The sequence below is a fragment of the Glycine soja genome, chromosome 10 (assembly GCF_004193775.1).
Source record: "Glycine soja cultivar W05 chromosome 10, ASM419377v2, whole genome shotgun sequence".
Classification (NCBI taxonomy): Eukaryota; Viridiplantae; Streptophyta; class Magnoliopsida; order Fabales; family Fabaceae; genus Glycine; species Glycine soja.
The window spans coordinates 5084471-5104264 of NC_041011.1; the positions used below are offsets into that span (position 1 = coordinate 5084471).

Sequence of the window (19794 nt, forward strand, 5' to 3'; positions counted from 1 at the left end):
GGTCCCTTTAAAATTAATTTTTTTCACTTATAGTCTCTACAAATTCACACTTACAACAATTAAAATTTTAAAAAAATACAAACTTAGAGAGATTAAAAATAAACAAAATATCTTACAGGACCAAAATTAATAAAGCAAAAACTCACAAGAACTAAAATTTTTAAAAAAATACAGCAATAAAAAATTAACTAGGACCAAAAAGATATTTAAATCATTATTAAATATAAAATAAAAATACTTAGTTTGAGTGATAGAGTGTGTATGAGAGGAGGTTCCAATCCCAAAAATGATGGCCCAGTCACAGAATGTTTTGGCCCAAATGTATTAATTGAGCTACAAAAGTTCAGCATTTGTTTCATGCAATTCTCATTACATTATGTAAAACCAATTATAAAATGCAAAATTATATTTTGGAATGGGTTTTTTGAAAAGATGTATATGACTTTATGATACTTCTAGATAAGTTTTTTTCTTTTTCTTGGATAATAGAATACATATGTCTCCAAATTTATTGGATTAAAGATTAATTTTATTCATGTTGTATGGTTGTCATTAGTTTAAGAAAATTTTACAAACATGATGAACATCATAATTCTCCCGCTAAATAAATTGTTCCCCCACTTGGAAACACAACAAGATCTTAGATGATTTTCTCAATCTATGAATTTTTTTATAAGTCATTTAACAATAACTAATTTAGAATATCTTATATTTTATTTTAATATTTTAGAAGATAAATAGAATTTAAAATACTTATAATGTTGGCTTTTGAATTTTATCAAATTTTTTATTTAATCTTTAAAAAATCACTATATTATATTAAATATTCAAAATCAGTTTCCAATTATGTCAATTGTGTCAAGATTCACAAAAGTGAAAAAAAAAATCTCTTAAAAAAAGATGATTTGTTTTAAAACAAACTCAAATATAATACTTAATACATATTCATCTACTAGAAGAATAAAAATGCATATTTTAAAATAAGAGGAGAAGAAAATATAATTTAAGTATATTTTAAGAGAGAAAATGTAATTTACATTTTTTTATTATACAAATCAGCGAGGACGATGTTTAGAAGTTTTACATAGTTTGTTTAGACTTATTTTATTATATGCACCCTTAAAACACGTATTTGATTAAGTTTAGCATGGCTTATATATAACTCTTTTGTAAGTTTTATTTTTAATTTAATTCAATAAATTATATCAAAACAATTTTATTAAACCAACGCTTGATTAAACGTATGATTATAATATGAGTCGGAAGCAACACAAGCTTTTTGTTTTGTCCCAGCTTAGAGACCATGATATCTTTTAACCCCTTTGGTTATAAACTAATATTTTTTTACAAGGTAATGAGAACAAATAGCACATAATTGGACTTCCAAGTTGACATTTGTTTTCGAAGACTTGGCCCATCCCTTGAAAAAATGTGTAGCAAACTAGCAATACATAATCACTTTCGATGAATTATTATTATTCTATATACAACTCGGGGAGCAGACTTTCTATACTTTTATATACAAACTGTGAATGCAGTGACCAATTTAAACTTTGCAAGAGGGTCCTATAATATAGTAGTGATGGAAACTTCTTTCATTCAATTATGAGTTTAGAAGCCTACAGTGGTGAAAATTTTGATCTATAATAAAGGCTGTTCCCTCGTTGACTTAAGCTATATAAACTTTTTCAAGTGAAGAAAGAGCCTTATTCAAGTGTGTGTGTGTGTGAGAAGAGATGGGAAGAGCTCCTTGTTGTGACAAGGCCAATGTAAAGAAAGGGCCATGGAGTCCTGAAGAAGATGAAAAGCTAAGAGAGTACATAGAGAAACATGGAACTGGAGGGAACTGGATTGCTCTCCCACAAAAAGCTGGTAAGTTTTTCTTTCTACCCTTTTTTTTTCTCCCCTTGTTCTCTCTCAAGTTGATTGTTTTATTTTTGTGAGCTGTGAAGTTTGAAGAAATTAGAAGGTTTTAAAACGGTTAACGACCAAGATTTTGGCCAAACATTAAGGTTTTTGGAGTGTCCACAACTGCAATTGTAATCATATCGGTCACATTTATCCACTAATATCAAAAAATGCAATGAAACTGAAGTTGTGACCGCAATTTAAAACCTTTAATTACTTTCTTCAAGCTAATGAGAGTAATTACAATATGTTGACATGCAGGGTTCTTAATTACCTGCTAAACTTTTCTCTTCTATCTTGTGTTCCTGATGGCATCTGTTAATTTGTCTCAAACAGGTTTGAAAAGATGTGGGAAGAGTTGTAGACTCAGATGGCTTAATTATCTCAGACCAAACCTTAAGCATGGGGAGTTTTCTGAAGGTGAAGATAGAATAATCTGCACTCTCTTTGCTAGCATTGGAAGCAGGTATTCTTCATTTCACTTATTTCCCACTTTTTTCTAACCAACCTTAAATATACTTTAGAAAATAAATGAGGAAAGATCATGTATCAAAGAATTTGTTTTCACATCTTGGGAATTACAATATCAAAGTAGATATGATATTGATAGTCAAGGAGAAGGGATTAACTCAGTTGGTTAAGCAATGTTCATGAGTTATTGTAAACTCTCTCACACCATTTTTTATTTTTATAGATTTAAAAAATATGATATTGATACATGTACTTTTAGATCTGCTACATGTTTCTAATTTGGGAACTCATTATGATAACTGCAGGTGGTCAATAATAGCATCTCAGTTGCCAGGAAGGACTGACAATGATATCAAGAACTATTGGAACACCAAGCTTAAGAAAAAAATGATGGGAGTGAAAATGAACCCTTCAGCACTGAAGAAACCTCACCAAGTTAACCTTTCATCCATGCTTCAAAACTCAACACCATCATCACCCTTCACCTCATTATCCTTCAAAAACAACCACAACAACTCTTACTACTACCAACCCCATTTGCCCTTTACAGGCTCCGAGTCCATGACATATTCAAGTCTTCTCAGTGACAATTATTCCACTTTTGAGAGCCTTCAGAATTACCAAGTTAATAATAGTGGCTTTATGTTAGGATGTGAAACAAGTTGCAGCTCTTCTTCAGATGGAAGTTGCAACAACAATCAGATCAATCATGTCAAGGAAGCAGAACTTGGATTTATTGGTGATGGAACCTTTTGTGACCAGATAATAGGTGGTGGTTTTAGTTACCTCAATAGTGGGGTGGAACTGGAAGATACTCAAAAGTTGGTGCCCTCCAATGCTGGTAAGGTTAATAGTGGGGTGACAGATGAAGAAAGTAGATTATGGGGAGAAAGTCCATTAGAGTATGGTCTAGAAGAAATTAAACAGCTAATTAGCACTAGTAGTTGCAACAACTTTATGCTTGATGACAGCAAGACAGGGGAAATGGCCATGTACTACTGATGCTGACTAGTTAAAAATCAAGAACATTTGAAAGGGTAATAAACAAGGGCATGGGTTGAAGTTAGAACTAGTACTAGAAGATTCAGATTTGATTTGGACTTGGTGTGTGTTTTTGTGGGGGAAAGGTAGTGTACTAGTGTTCAATTGGTCCACTTACTTTTTTTACAGTACATGTTGATGTTGGAAGTTTCCTTTGTTTTGTATCATTTACTTGGTGCAGGTATCATTAACCCCACCATAATAACATAACCATGATGGATGTGTCCAAAAACAAATGAATCAGAAAGGAATTGAGGAAACCTGGTAAAGTAGACCACCCTGAATCCTTCTTCCACCAGATTTAGAAAGAGGATTGCAGCAGCAATCCACTACTATTATTTAATACTATATTATGTAACAGTTTTGCTTCCAATCATGCACCTAAAAGCACCTTTAATTTTTGCTTAACGATCATGGTTTTATTATTGTTTCCCCAATGTAGATCGTGCACGTATTTATTTACTCCATACAGATTTTATTTCATTTTGTTAATGTTGAGACTATAGATTGTTTACTCATTTGTTAGTTAATGTCATGGAATTTGAGTCATTTACGTGAGGTTTTAGATTTGAATCCCATTCTTATTACCATTGTACTGTAATTTTACTTTTCGTTTATTTTAACTTTTGTTTATTTATACATAAACAAAAAAATATGAAATTTGCAAATTAAGGTTAAACTAAAATTTAAATGATGGTTAGTTTTAAATTGAAAGGGTATATGGATAATACCTGGTCTCACCAAAAATTAAAAGAAGAAATTTACATACAAGTCAATTATTTTTTTTCAACTCAATTTATCAAATAATTTGATGCACCATTCCTATTGTCGATATAAAAGACAGTATAAATTGGGCACCTTCGTTTACCATTATTGTATATTGTGATATATTTTATATTAAAAAAAAGGTTCAGTATGAAATGCTTCATATGAGCAGTGTAGGAAGCACGTACAGGCACAAAACAAAGGGAAGCAGAAAGTAAGTTTAATATATAACTTAATAGTTATATATTAAATAATTTTATATAAATTAGAGGTTATTGATCTGATTTATTTTTCATAAAGTAAGTTTATGACATTGTATAGAACTTGCAAATGAATTAATGTTTTGGCTCATAATTTCTTTGATATATAATATATTTTTAAAATATAAGTAAATTTTGATTGAAGATAAAATTATATATTATCACATCTGAATCAATAAGTATGAGATTATTTTAGAAATTATTTTAGTTTATGAATTTATTTGACATTTTTTTAAATTTTAAGAACTATTATGACAACATTGTTACAAATTCAAGAACTAAAAAATGTGTTAACACATTTTCTAATATGTTTTTTTTACATTTATTTTATTATTAATTAAAATTTATTAAAAATTATAAAATGGAGAGAAACCCATTAAATAAAAAGTTAGACCTATCAGTCTTTAATAATCTTGACCAATAGCATTGAAAAGTTTATCGCTAGCATTTTTAATTTCAGGGACGGGTTTACTAATAAAAAGAAAATCATTCAACGGTTATTAAATGAGGCGAGTCCTTATCTAAATCTTTTTTTAGTTGCCCTATCTAAATCTTTTGGACTTTTTTTTTTAAATTAATTTATAACTGACCTAGCAAAACAATATAATAAGAAAATCACTGGGTCGCAGCCATGTGAAACTTGCTTATAAAATGATCAATGGCGTGGAAGTATTCAAAATTAAACTAATTCAGACAAAACAAAAAGATCAAGTGAAGCAATCTATAGTAGACTAATTGGAAAAGAAAAAAGATTAGATTGATTTTAAATCTAGCTAAATGAAAAACTAATATAATTTGTCAAAATTGAAATCTAATATATTAATAATCACATATTCTTCAGATTTTTATATTATTTGTGCTTATTTAAGACTTTTTCCATTATATGTCACGCTATTTTTTCATATATATTGTTAAGCTGACACAATTGAAACCATCAAACATGTTGATTAATTGGCTTGAAGTTGTTATTTTAATTTAATCAACAATCTCAAGTTTTTTTTTTTTTGGATATGTGGCTGTATTTTTTTAAAGAGTTTTACTGTTTATATACCTAATTTGAGCATAATTACTTCTCATAAAAGATATATGATGTAATTTGTATTTTTTTTTATATAATCAAAGCATGACCAATATAGAACTTCGAATTAAGACATGTCTATGAGGAAAACATGCTTTGTCTAGGCAGAATTTCTCAATTTAATAATTAAGTTAGGTTGTAAGTATGCAGCATAATCCTTGGTTTGATATATTCCTCAATTATTTACGGTTAGATTATCAATTTAAGACACACACATTGTCCTCATTTAAACATTTTTAAAAAACCATCGGGTTATAAGGAAACGCAAACAATATAGTCCATAAATATTGAATTGAAAGTGAGACAATAATAAACAAATCCAACGAGGGGGACAAAGATTTAAAAGATAGTATTTAATTAAAGCATGTATTACGTGATGCATCTAAGAAAGAATCATTATATGGGAGATTAGCCAAGAGGCTCCAAAAATATATGACCATAAGATAATAGTGCCTTGGATAAGTCATTGGTTGGTGGCTTGTACTCATTTGTTTAGAATAAAGTATTAATTATTAGTTTAATTTTCCAAGGAAATAACTGATTGAAAAGTTGAAGCCAAAAGCATGCATTGACCTCTTCACCAATTTTGTTTGCATTTATATTCCCACGAGATTAGACCAACAACACTTGCTAGCAACTGGCATCATATAATAGACACGGAAAATACAGCTAAATGTCGTAAAGTCTTAACACAAAGGCGAAACGTGTTTATTATTCTACTAACATGTAATGCAAGTGAATGTATAAATGTCAAAAAAGCACTGTTTACTCCCTCCCCCCTAGAAAATCCCGTTTGACTGAGATCTTCTTTTATGGAATTAATTTTCCAACATGTTTTCAGCTTTCATATTTCTCTGAACACGAGGAGAAAGAAGTCTTTAAAGAATTAGCTGTTATTTTTCTTCTTCTAATAGTTGTTGTAGAGATAATGAGAGTCAGCCAATCAAAAATTGTTTTCTTTTTTTTACATTTACCCACACTCATAATTGTTTTTTTTTTTATCGTGTCCTCCACGATTATTTGATATTTATTTCCTATAGTAGGTCAATCATTGTATTCTTCAATATTTAGTAGTATTTGAATTCATGGAGTGATTGTGCTTCAGCTGGTACATAGATTCTATATGAGACAAGAACGTACCAAAAGTCAAAACCATAGTCTTTAGGTTTTCATTTGTTACATTTAATCATGAAAGTAAATAATAAAAAATAAGTTTAAATATATTTGTATTACTTACAATTCAGTATTTGTTTTTTATCCTTATAGAATTATTTTTATATTTTTAGTCTTTGGAAATTATGTTTATTTTATTTTTAGTCATTAAGGTACTTTAGATGATGATTTGAATAATGAAAAAATATTATCTAAAATGTTTTAAAGACTAAAAATAAAACAAACATAATTTGCAAGAACTAAAAAATAAATAAACAATTTTGTAATGAAAAAAAAACAAAAAAAATGAATTACAAAAATTAAAAATGTATTTAAGCTTAAAAAATATATAATAACCATTTTCATCGCCTTTATCACAATTATAATTATTCTTCTTATTATTTTTGTCACTATTATTATCATTATTATCACCGTAATAATTATTATTATTACAACTATTATCATTGTCATTCTCACTATTGCAATCATCGTCGTTGTCATAATCATTCCACACATTTTAATTATAATTGCCATGTTATTATTGTTATCATTATCATTGTCACTTTTATCACCAAGATCATTATTTATACCGGATAAATATTTGGGTAGGACACTGTGTACCTATTTAACCCCCACAAAATGACAAAAGTAATGCATCAAGTAGGTATTTGGTCAAGACACCAAGTATCTGTGATCCCTTAAAAGACATATTACCACACTTGAATAAATAATAATAATCAGGGGGTTAAGCCACCTAAGCCGGATTAGATGGTGTATTACCTAGATGGTAATCATTGTGCTTAGGCCCAAGAGTCCAAGGCCCAACAACATTAGTACAAAAAGGTTAGATCCCTAGGTAAAGATAATTGTTCATAAAAGACATATTTATTGTTCTAAGATAAACTCTTGTTTGAGCGTCAAAGTACCTTTTATAGGTATTCCTTCAAATAACACCATTCGAACTAAGTGAAAAAAAAGAAGATGAAAATGATCTTTCGACGAAAGGAGTAGAAGTTTCGGCCATCTTTTAACACGAACATTATTATTATTATTATCAAAGCACTATGATTATCCCTTCTTTCTCTCTGAGTTGGATAGAATAATTATGAGTAACAAAATTCTTATTTTGAGTATTTAACATTATTACATATTTAAGATTTGGATTCAAGATTAATTAGTAGTTAAGTTAAAATACCATGTTAATTGATGCACATGTTTCGTATGTGATACTCATAATCTCCTCTATTACTAAACAAACTTAAATTAAGAAAAAAAATTGAAACAAAGATATTTTTACTTTTCAAATAGGGCTTAAAGTAAAAGGAACATTTCCTTTTGGCGACAAATAGGAAAGCGAGAAAAAAAACAACAATGCTACGGCCTACATGAACATAAGGAGATAAAAAAAATTACAATGAAAAAAGTTTTCTGAAACACTAAATATGTCCCAACATTTAGTGTGTGATCCATAAGAAGCTTAACTATAAAAATATTTTTGTCATCAACAACCATCAGATGTAAATTCAATGGTCAAGATCACCACTACAGAAGCATCACCTTTGCAGAGGATCCAAATACAAACTTCAGACGGACAACCATGATAACTACAAGGCATCCAAAAGGTAAATCATGAAAGTCTTTTGGTGATTATTTGAGCCATTTCCCGATAATAAAAAAATAATTGCTAAGAAAATTAATTTAAAAATAAATAACAAATTTTAAATACAATTTAAATAATTGGTATTTTTAAATAAAAATTAAATTACAAAAATTGTTGATATCAAACTAACCAAGTAGTAAAATAAATTTCATCTTGAGTGGATTATAATTGAAAGGAAGATTTAAAGATAAAGAACCTAGACCATAAATTAACAGTGAAGAATTGAGATTATAAAATTATCACCGGTAATGACCGGTATTAGGAATACTCACCAAAAGTTACTTGTTTGCCTATAAATATTATTGATGTAATTTTGTGTAATGAAATAAAATTGAATATTCATCAGTTAACACTATAATAGATAAAGTTTATATCAAGTTCGTCAGACATATGTCACTAATATTTTCCATACAATATTGTAAAGATCATATTACTTGTCAGTAAGTAATAAATATCACAGTAAGGATTTAGGTTTACTATTTTTTTAATTCATAAACTTTTTTATTTCTTTTTTTAATCTAAAATTTGATTGGTTAATTTTTTTCATTATCAATTTTAGTCTTTATTATCAAGTAATAACATTAATTCATTACGTAACAATGATGTTAGCAATTCAATAATTTGTCAAATAATCAATAAATTTGATAAAATAATCATATGTAATATTTTTGGTAAATTATATTGTTAATTTCTAATCAACTAGTTTGAGTAATCAACTATTCTAAATTAATGAGAGATTAAAAATATAATTAATCTAGAAAATTCACATAATTATCGTGACAAACTTCTTGATAATATGACAAGTCATTAGGTTGTTAGCATTATTGTTACATCATCCATTAACATTATTACTTAACAATAAGCACTACTAGAAATATGTGTTTTTACGATAGTTATTCTACGACGATTCTTTGTGGAACTACCTTAGAAAATAAGTCGGTGGCATTTTTGTAATTATCCTACTGAAAAATGTATTTTACAAAGCACATTCTAAGACGGTTATTGAAAAATGCCTTAAAATGTGTCTTGGTGGCAATCCTGTAATTATATGACATAAAAATTACAAAGGGTTTTAGTAAAAAATTGTCGCCATTCTCCAAAGAATTTAAAAGCCCTACCTCGCGAAGAACAACATTGTCGCGCGCAACCAAAAAACTAGCCTTACTCCCTCTTGAGCTCTCTCGAACTTCCCCGGCCGCCCTCCGTCAACAAGTTTGCCTTCCCTCGGTGAAGAGCTATGTTTCGAATCACGTGTGAGGTAGTCGAAGCGCTTAGTTCCCTTCAATGAAGCCCTCCCTCGCGACGTCACGTGTGCGGTTACACAAGTGGTATGTACAGAGCTTGACCCCAACTTTTATAGCTTACCCATTTTTCATCATTTCATTGTCTCATTGTCTCCCATATTTGTTTATTTACTTTCTCGTTCGTGTACCTTATGAAGAATTTGTTGTCAGTAAACTATAGGGTGCAAGATTATTGGGTCACAATATGGGACAAAATGAATCTAGAATTGTCTAACATTTGATCATCTAAAGAATTCTTTGCAAGAACTATAGTTTGAATTGTAAATGGGGTTTATTATATAGGTCTAGGGTTATCTTGCTAATCCTTTTAGAAAATTATTGTTGTTCTTCTCCCGTAGTAACACGCACCAAGGTGTGGTTTGTGTATTGTTGTTCTTCACCCTATTTATAATAATACAAGAGGAAACAATTTTTTTTTTGTGTTGTGTTGTATTAGATATTGGTGGATGAGTTAAACAGTTAATATGTTTTTTTTTTGTGTTCTTCTTCACCCTAATTATAATAATACAAGAATTTTTTAGAGCTTTAATGGAGAAAGTTTTGTATTTTCAAGAGAGAAATTCTTAAAAGCTATCTGAACAAGTCCACGTCTCTTGATTTGATAAGTGAATATTATTGAAAGAATACTATATAATTAATTTTGCTTCATTATACAACTATTGGAAACTAATTAACAAAGGGAGATGCTAGGTGCACCCAACATTATTGCTGGTGCACCCAGCACTTAAGAGTAAAAGACAAAAATGCCCCTTGATTTATTTAAAAATATTTTGCGCACCCAATAGCCCATTTTCACGCTGTGACTGCGTTTTCTCCTTCTTCCGCCCGTTCTTCTTCTTCTTCTTCAGCACTTCTTTAGCAGCCCAACCCTTCTCCTTCATGCCACTATGTCGTTCTTCTTCATCCCCATTGATTTTGCACGCATGGTGGTGCCTTCTTCTTCAGTCCCCTTGGTTTTGCGCATTTCGTCGGCATTGTCGAGGTAAGTTGTGTTCTCCCTCCCCGTGGTGCGTTTCTGTTTCCATTGTGATTGGTGTACATTTTGTATGGCTTCTTTTGATCTGCATAGGCTTTGAGTTGATCCCCACTAGACATAGGTCGCATAGCCTTTTCGTTGTTTCGCAATAAACATAGGTTAGCTGTAGATGATCCACATAGCCTTTGAGTTGATCCGCAGTAGACAAATGTTAGGAATGAGATGATCCATAATAGTGTTAGAGATGATCCGCAAAGGTTATGCATGAAAGTAGTTGTATACGGATCAACTTGATCCACAATAAGCTTACGAATCAACTTGATCTGTAGAAGTAAAATCAACATACGGATCAAGTTGATCCATATCAACCTTACAGATCAACTTGATCTAAACGACTTACGGACCACCCTCGCATACACCCAGCATAAATGCGTACCTCGTATGCTGCAGACGACGAACCAACCACCGCAACAATGAACACCGACACCTTCACCTTCACCTTCACCGAACCTAAACGATCGCAACGAAACGAAGAAAATACGGCAAAGCACTGCGCACCGAAGAGAGAAAACAAAGAAGAAGAACTGTGTAAAAATGGTTGGTGTCGTTTTTAAAATATAAAACAACTTTTAAAAGGAAAAAGAAGACACAAGGGAAATTTTGGCATTTTTGAAAAATGTTGGGTGCACCAGCAATAATGTTGGGTGCACCTAGCACCAGCCATTAACAAAATGTGGTCATTCATAATTTTCCTTAACCCTTTCAAAATCTTGATCACATATTGCTTGTAATATATGTTCAATGGTTATTTATTTTGCCCATTATACATTTATATACTCAGAGAAGCCTAATTGAAGAATGATAGATACCCTTAGTTAGTTAGAGTTATTAGTCAATGAAATACAATGGTTTATGTTAGCAGACTAGTAAATGCCTATAATATAGGGAATAAACTATAAAAACATTAGGAGACTTTTCCCTAGTTTCATTTTGGAGGAAGAAAACAAAAATGCAAATGAAGTTTTAAGGATCAAGAGGCAAGTAAAGAATCATGCTAGCATAGAAGAGTAAAAATTGGTAAATGGATTAAGAAAAGCAGAATTGGAAGGAGCAAGAGAAGCGAGAGAACATTAATAGTAATTAGCACATTTATCATGCACAAAGAACATTAATGTTCAAGTATACTAACATAAATAGAAAACCAACAAATATTCTATAATATTGTCAAGTTTCTACAATCAAGTTAGAAAACTATACGTTGACAAATATAAAAAATAGAGTGAGATGAGAAATACTGATAACAATATTTGTTTTACTATTATTTTTATCATTCAAAAATAGTTTTAAATTGTGGTCATAATTGACATTTTATCATGATCTTTATGAAAAATTAGGAATAAATATGATTGATGCGACCTCAATTATGTTCTTAAATACTCCAAAAACCTTCAAGTTGCTATCATAATTATAGTTGCAAATTATTGATTAAAACCTTTTTGATAGAACTTATGTTAATTCTACTAACAGATTGGAGTCCTATATTTTCTTTTATTCATTTATTATTTAGATGGAAACATGAATTTTATCAAATAAATGGAGGAGAGAATAAGAAAAGAATGTATTAAAAGAGAGAGAGAGATAGACCTGTAGTTCATGACCACGAGGTGGGAAGAGGGTGTATAGAAGAAGCAGAGTCAACTTCATCAGTGGGAAGAGGAACTGCAGGGTTACTGCTAATAAAGGGCATGCAACTACTTTTATATGGCACCATTGGAGCTGTCACACTTGTTGAAGGTGAAGGACCAGGTGAAGCTGCATGCAGAGGATTATTGTAATGCCATGGAAATAGAGGAGATGGTGACACTTCATCAGAAAATGGAGCAGGAGGCATTGCTGAAGCATGTGGTGTGGTTGTTGTTGCTACTGTAGTGATGACCTTAATTGCTAGCTTCTGAGAAGCTTGGCATGCTTTGAGGGACCCATCATTGAAGCTAAAGTAGAAGAAACCAAGTCGTGATGGATGCCACTAACAACATTAACATATAATTGGTATAAGAAAACAATGACACAAAATGTTTAATTTTTCAAGAATTTTCTTATTTAATTTATCTTATATTTTAAGATGTTAGATATATTGATTTTTTTTGTATATTATTTTCTTTATAAAGTATTACAAGATAAGATTAATATGATTAAGCCAACTTATTTGTAGTTATTTTTATTTTAATGGTTTTTATTTTTTAATCTTGATAGCTCTCATGATAAAAGTTTAAAACTTTATATCAAATATCAAAATATAGGTTATCCAAATGAAACTTCAATTCTAATAAGAGAATAGTATACAAAATATTTACGTAACTACATATGAGTTTTACTCATAGAATTATGACAAGTGGATATAACAATTTCATATTTTTTTTTCAAAATCAATGGTTTTGAAAGAACTTACAAAGCACCCAGATGAAAAGTTTTGAAAGGCCTTACCGTGTAGGAAGCAATGTTGGGGTTGGTGAGAAGAGTTGCTTGTGTGAAATTGTAAAGATCAAAGGCTTTCTAGTTCTTGAAAATGTAGATGTTGTAGTGTTGCTTGTGATTGAAAATTGAAACAGAGGCAAATCAGAGAATAATGTTAGTTGCTAGTGTTAAAGAATACTTATTACAAAGATTCCAATTGTTTTTTTTTTTTTTCATTTCTGGGATACTATTAGTAGTAGTGTAGTACTCATTGATGGAATCTCCAATGTGAACTGTGGGGTTCTTCCATTCTGAAGACCCATCAACTATAACGGTGGTGCAACGAGAATAGTGGAATAGTAAAGGTAGAAGAGTAAAGAAGAAAATGGGAAAAGACATTATCATTAATATGCTTTTTTCTTAGAAGGAAAATTTGGTAAAGAAATGGTTATGGAAGCTTTGCAGCTTTTTATGTTATATATCTCTTTGATGGTCCAGTTTTCTGTCTCTCTCCCTTGGGAAATTAAGGAATAGAAAAACAAAAAGTAAAATGAATGTATGAAAATGTTTTGGGTGGTGAAAGCATGCTAGAATGTTAGAGGGGAGGCAGACTTTTAAATTTTCAGAAGGAAAAATTGGGAAACCAAACTCAAACTGTATTCAACACTTAAGGAGGGAAATGAAAAGCATAATAAGAGATATTTGTGATTATAGCAGGAGTTATAGTTGGATAGGAAAAGATATATAGAAAAAAAATAAGTGTTATTGAAATCTACAATATAAATTTGTCAAGTAACATAAATTAAATTCAATATCTTTAAATAAAGTCTTAGATTCGAGTTTTTGTTAAAGGCATAAACATGTTTGAAAAGAAGACTTTTATGAAAATAGTTGATCACGTTTTTTGATAAAAATTATTTAATTGACAAAGAAAATAAATACTTCTAATAATATAATGAAAATAATATATAAAAGTCTTTGATAAATCATTACACTTGATACAAATTACACTATACAAAATATGTTCTATATTAATATTTGCCAATTTTTTCACTGCTGGTTTTTGAATATCATTTTGACCTTGTAGGATGATTATTTGCAAAACATGTTAAGTTTGACAATCTCATTTTCTTCTGTAGGAAAATAATCTGATTAGGTTTCCCTCTTCATTTTAACTTTATAATTGAGATTCCAATTTTTGTTATTTGTTATTGCATTTTCTTCCTAGCTATCACAAATGATAGTTGAAGAAATGGGTTACCCTTGAATTTTAATTTGGAATCTCATGTATAGTTGTTTTTTTGTTTGAAAGGAGGGTTCTTATTGTTGAGGTTGTGGTAATTGAATAACTTATGAGGTGTGAAATTTTGGATTTTTGATTTGCAATTGTAGTGATTTTAGGACTTGGAAAGCGTATTAGGTGTTGTTGATAAGAGTCCCTGAAATGTATGGGCCCGTGGCCACTTCAAATTCAGCCACATCTCGGGCTGGATTGCCAAATGACAGTGGGGACTCTGTTGTTACTTTTGATACTTGTTCGAGGTGGATTGATGGTGAGCAGCTCTGGATTGCATGCTATAGTTGGACCTGGTCTTGTAGAAGAATGTGCAACTTTGGTATAGTTCTTATAATTTTTTTTGTTGCCAAAATGTAATGTTATGTGCTTGATGTTGATAACATTTGAGCTTATAAATTTAGCGATCGTTATATTTTTTGTTGAATTTCTTATGAGATAATGGTTTAGTTGGGAAATTGAGCTAAGAGTGGAGCTTTGCTCTATGAATTGTGGTTCTATAATTCATAGAATGTTGTGCCAAGAGGCAGCTTTCTGGAAATGATATATGAATATGATAATATATTTGATATCACATATCTTTATTGTCAGGGTGGATGTCAAACAGGTATGGCTAAAATTACCAATGTCTACGACCTTTCTGCAAGGTTTGTATATTGGCGCCCTTTTTTTGCTTTTCAAAGTCAAAATTAATTGTCTACATTTAGCAATGACAGTTTACTTTTTGGCTTCTTTCTTGGAGAAAACTAACTGAGAATATCTTTAAGTCAATCAATGTTGTTGCATTGATGCAAAGGTGCATTCTCATGCTATCTTTGATCCCTTGAGTTGTGGTCGTATTGGTGTGGGATTTAGATGTGTATATTATGACATATGCAATTGTGGATGCATGTGGATAATTGAACATTGAAAAATAATTGTTTTCTCTTTTCCCGTGTTTTGGTCTGAGATAATTAATTCATGTCATGCTACACAAATTATGTTAATGGGTTCCTGCCCCTTTGTTGCTGCCCTATATTTCTTCCTTAGTTGCATATAATTATCTTGGCTAAAAGTTAGATTCCTAGCATATGAAATTTATGCCTTCAATAATTTCGTGCAGGAAAGTTATCCATACTTTTGGAGATATTCATAAGGGACACACTGAAGATTATATTGCACAGAAGACCCTGCCCGTAACTCTCAAATACATAGGTTTGTAAAGATTAAAAGTTCTTGCAATGATGTGTGTAGACACACTGAAAGGATCAATGGCTGAAAGTGTAATGCCTTGTCTTTTCTCTTTTACAGATCCAACCTATATGATCCAAGCTATTCCAAGCAGGTCTGGTAGTAGCTTAAGTAGATTCTTAACCTGGTGGACTCCATGATTGATTGTTGTACATGGCCTCTCAATTAAGTCACCAAGGTATGGATTTTTCTAATAATTTATTAAAATCATATTCGATACTATATTCTTCAGAAGTTATAATGAATGTTTTGTTAATCTTCTTTTTCCTTCGAGTAAGAAATTCACCCCAAAGATGGGTCTTAACTAACCGTCTTAGAATGTTCACTTTCTAAGATGGGTCTTAGCTAACAACTGTCTTAGAAAATACATTTTCTAATACGGTTCTTATCTGGCACCGTCTTGGAAAGTATCCTAAGACGGTTGTTAGCCAAGAACCGTATTAGAAAGTGGACATTCTAAAGCAGGTCTTGGGTGAAAATCGTCTTAGAACATGGACTTTCTAAGACGGTTGTTTGCTAACAACCAATTGTTAGCAAATAATTGTTTTAGAAAATTTGACTTTTCTACGATGGTTGTTTTATAAACGTCATTATATATTTCAACTTTCAATGACGTTTAATGTAAAGATGGTTTATTCTTCTATTAACCGTTGTTAAATGTCTTTTTTGCAGTTGTGAAGATTGATAAGAAAGAAAAAAATCAAAGACTTTAATCAAGGAGCAATAGTAAAATTCTAAGAAAGATCAAGAACAAAAAAAATAGCTAGTAAATCCTACAAGTTTATTTAGAGTAAATTATTATTTTAGTCTTGTATGTGCATAGTAATGTACAATACAAGAAATTTAATAATATCAACATATATTTAGTGATCAAAATAACAATAAGTGATTAGGTTTAAGAATTACAAACTTAAATAAAAATGGTAAAAATTTAATAAATTGATTTTTTAAAGATTAATTTTTGACAAAACTAGTTAAAAAACTAGTTGAAAGTTGAAAAATTAACTTATTAAATTATAAGTATTCGATAAAATTAACGATTAAAGTAACTGAAAAATGTATAATGACAAAAATAGACATATTTATATTCTATTATTTTATGTTATATTTTTTCATGTTAAATATTCTACTATTAATCTTATACTATTTTAAAAATATTTTTAATCATGTTTAAAATAATATAAGAAAATTCACTTGAGTAGACATTATATTTTTATTATGTTATTTAGTGTAATATTTATAAGTAGTACAATGGTTAAAATAAATAATCTAACATAAAAAATGTAAAATATAATTAAAAAAAACCCTACCATCTATCATTATAAATGCCTTGATTTATAATGCTAAATTAATAAAAAAAATAGTTTAATCATCAAATTAAAAATATAATACCATTCCTTGGAAAAAAAAGTGAATATGTACATTGAAAAACAAAACGAGGGTCTACACATTAGAGAAAGAAAAGAGATAGATGAATATTAATAAGTCTAATGTATGAAAAGGTGAATGAGTAACAAAAACAAAAAAAAACAGTAAAATTATAATTTATTTAAAAAAGGTGATAAATATATTAAGGATAAAAAAATATAAAAAATTAAAAATTAAAAGCTAATATTTTAAAAAATACTACTTTAAATAACATTTAAAAAAATACTAAAAATTATTAAAAAGATTATTTATCAAATAAATAAATAAATTTTTTAACTAATAAAAAAATTAAAAATTAACTAAAATATCTCTCGCATAATAACCATAACCTTACTCGATTTATTTATTATTAAGAAACCATCCCCATATCCAAAGTCAAACTTAATCCTATTATGGCCTTATCAAAATTGAAAAATCAGTTAGGCACAGCCCGTCTGACCTTACAAAAAAATCCCATCCAAACATTTCTCAGCCATTCCATCAGCCCAACCGATTGTCCCTAAAAAAAGACAAGCATTGTGAAGGTTTACTTTTATATGTTCGAATGCTATCAAGAAAAATGTATATGTTCGATTTGCGTAAATAAATCGTTTACTTGCTTGTTGGGGCAAATTATTTTAAGAAAATAATTGTCAATGAACTAATTATGTACTTTATCTAATAATAGTATGCTTGTTCTTTACTAAAAAATTAAAAAAATATAGTTTATAACCTAAATGGTTGATATAATACTGTAAAATTTTGGTGCGTTTACACATGAGTCAGTTTATTTAATAGAAAAATATGTATTTAATTATTATCGTATGTAAAGTTTTATTGGCCCAAAAATGACTATACACCACGGATAAAATTAATTTTTAATTCAGTAAGTTAGAAGACACTTACAGCGTATCTGATCCAAAAATAAAAAAAATAAAAAATTGTAGCTTATATAAAAATGAGAAGAAATATTTTTTTTAAAGCTTTTCAAGCATAAGTCATACAAATATCAGCATACTTCGTCTATAATTTTAAAATAGATAGAATAATTTGTTTTTCTTAAAATGTGGCTATATATGCTATTACTGCCGCAAGAAAGTCGTTTTCCTGCATGCAAATCGTCTATAATAATAAATGACCAACAAAGTTTATGGGTTGAATAAATGAGGCCGAAACGAACCCTCTGATAAGGTAATTGCTTTGCGCACCAAACGCTTTTTTTTTTGTGCACCTAACATTTTCTATTATTTCCAAAATTATCTCTAGCAAATTTACGGATCCATAATCCATATGGACCCATATAGATTTATCTTATTTTTTTTTAAAAAATATTTTATGAATTAATTTAAAATTAAAGATTCATGCATGATTCAAACATATAACTTTTAGGTTACTAACACAACTGGTTATTAACACAACATTCTAACCAATTAAACTAATAGACCAATTATGTTATAAAATAATTAATTTTGATATCTATAACATTAAAATTTATAATGTATATTTAATGCACATGTAAATTTACATAATAAATTTTGTGACAATTAATTTTGGTGTATTAAATATATTAGAACAAAATTATTTGTTACAAAATTAATTATGTAAATTTACATGTATATTAAATATATATTAAAAAATTTAGTGTTATATATAACAACATTAATTATTTTATAATATAATTATCTTATTAGTTCAGTTGGTGAAAGCATTGTGTTAATAATATGAAAACCACAAGTTTGAATCTTGGATGAGTTATTAATTTATTTTTAAAAAAATATGCAATTCATATGAACATATGGATTGCCGATCAGTAAGCTTGCAAATTACGAATCACAAGTTTATAGATTACGAATCCATAAGTTTACTAGGGACAATTTTGGAAAAAATAAAAAAAATGTTGGGTGTATTATCAATTTGCTAGTTGCGCAAAGCAATTGGCTCGTGATCAATAGCATAATCACATCCCCCACAAAGTAATAAAAACTAGAAATGGGAAAAAATTCCGTTTGTCTATGATCCATTAAGTCTATCTATGAAAAATTTAATCTAATTTTTTCTGTTAAAAAAAAAAGACATGAATTAGATTGGATGAACATTATTAAATGAAAGGATAACAATCCATCTTGTCTTATTTTCAAATTCAATAGACTACTTAATTTGACATTATAAATTAGTATTTTGGTTGGTTCCAAAGTGATTTTCTTTTATATTCATAGAAATTAAACACAGTACCACCTGATACCAGCAATAGAGCTAGATCTTCTTGGTGTTCCAATAATAGGTTTAGTCAAACTTGACTTGAACGGATCCAAAAAAAGTTTGTGAATGGATGAAAGTAATTTGAAATAATTATAAAAAGTATTTAACTTTTAAAAAAATAATTTTATAGATGAATTGAATATTTATTCATAAAATAAAATATTAATAAATGGATTAGATGATTTTTATTAAATGAATCATAAACGGAATAATTTTTTGTAATGATTTTTTAATGAATCATAAATAGATTAATGGATTTTTAATCCATTTTTTAAAATTTGGGAAGATTATTCAATTAATCCGTTTGACAGGCCTAATAATATCAGGAGAGAAAAAGAAAAACTCACATTAAGAGATGAATTAAAGCACTTCACTCCTTTCCAACAGCTTAAGCATCTAGTTCTATAATTCCAAATTCCATTTGAATTGGTTGTTGATTGCCCTGGTTTTCGCCTACTCTACAAACCCATTGGACTTTTCACTTATGGGCAGATGTATTCAAATAATTTTTTAGAGTCAAATTTCAAGTTCAATG

General features: G+C 29.3%; 1 protein-coding gene and 1 pseudogene across 1 annotated transcript; one reads left to right on the plus strand and one right to left on the minus strand.

The window, feature by feature from the left end:
• Window positions 1-1545: 1545 nt before the first annotated feature.
• On the plus strand, window positions 1546-3912 carry LOC114369829 (transcription factor RAX2-like). The gene is made up of 3 exons (XM_028327085.1): window positions 1546-1872; window positions 2245-2374; window positions 2685-3912. Exons 1-3 carry the CDS (start codon window positions 1737-1739, stop codon window positions 3379-3381), a joined length of 963 nt encoding a protein of 320 aa, XP_028182886.1. The 5' UTR covers window positions 1546-1736; the 3' UTR covers window positions 3382-3912.
• Window positions 3913-12266: 8354 nt separating this feature from the next.
• On the minus strand, window positions 12267-13468 carry LOC114370300 (annotated as a pseudogene).
• Window positions 13469-19794: the final 6326 nt, after the last annotated feature.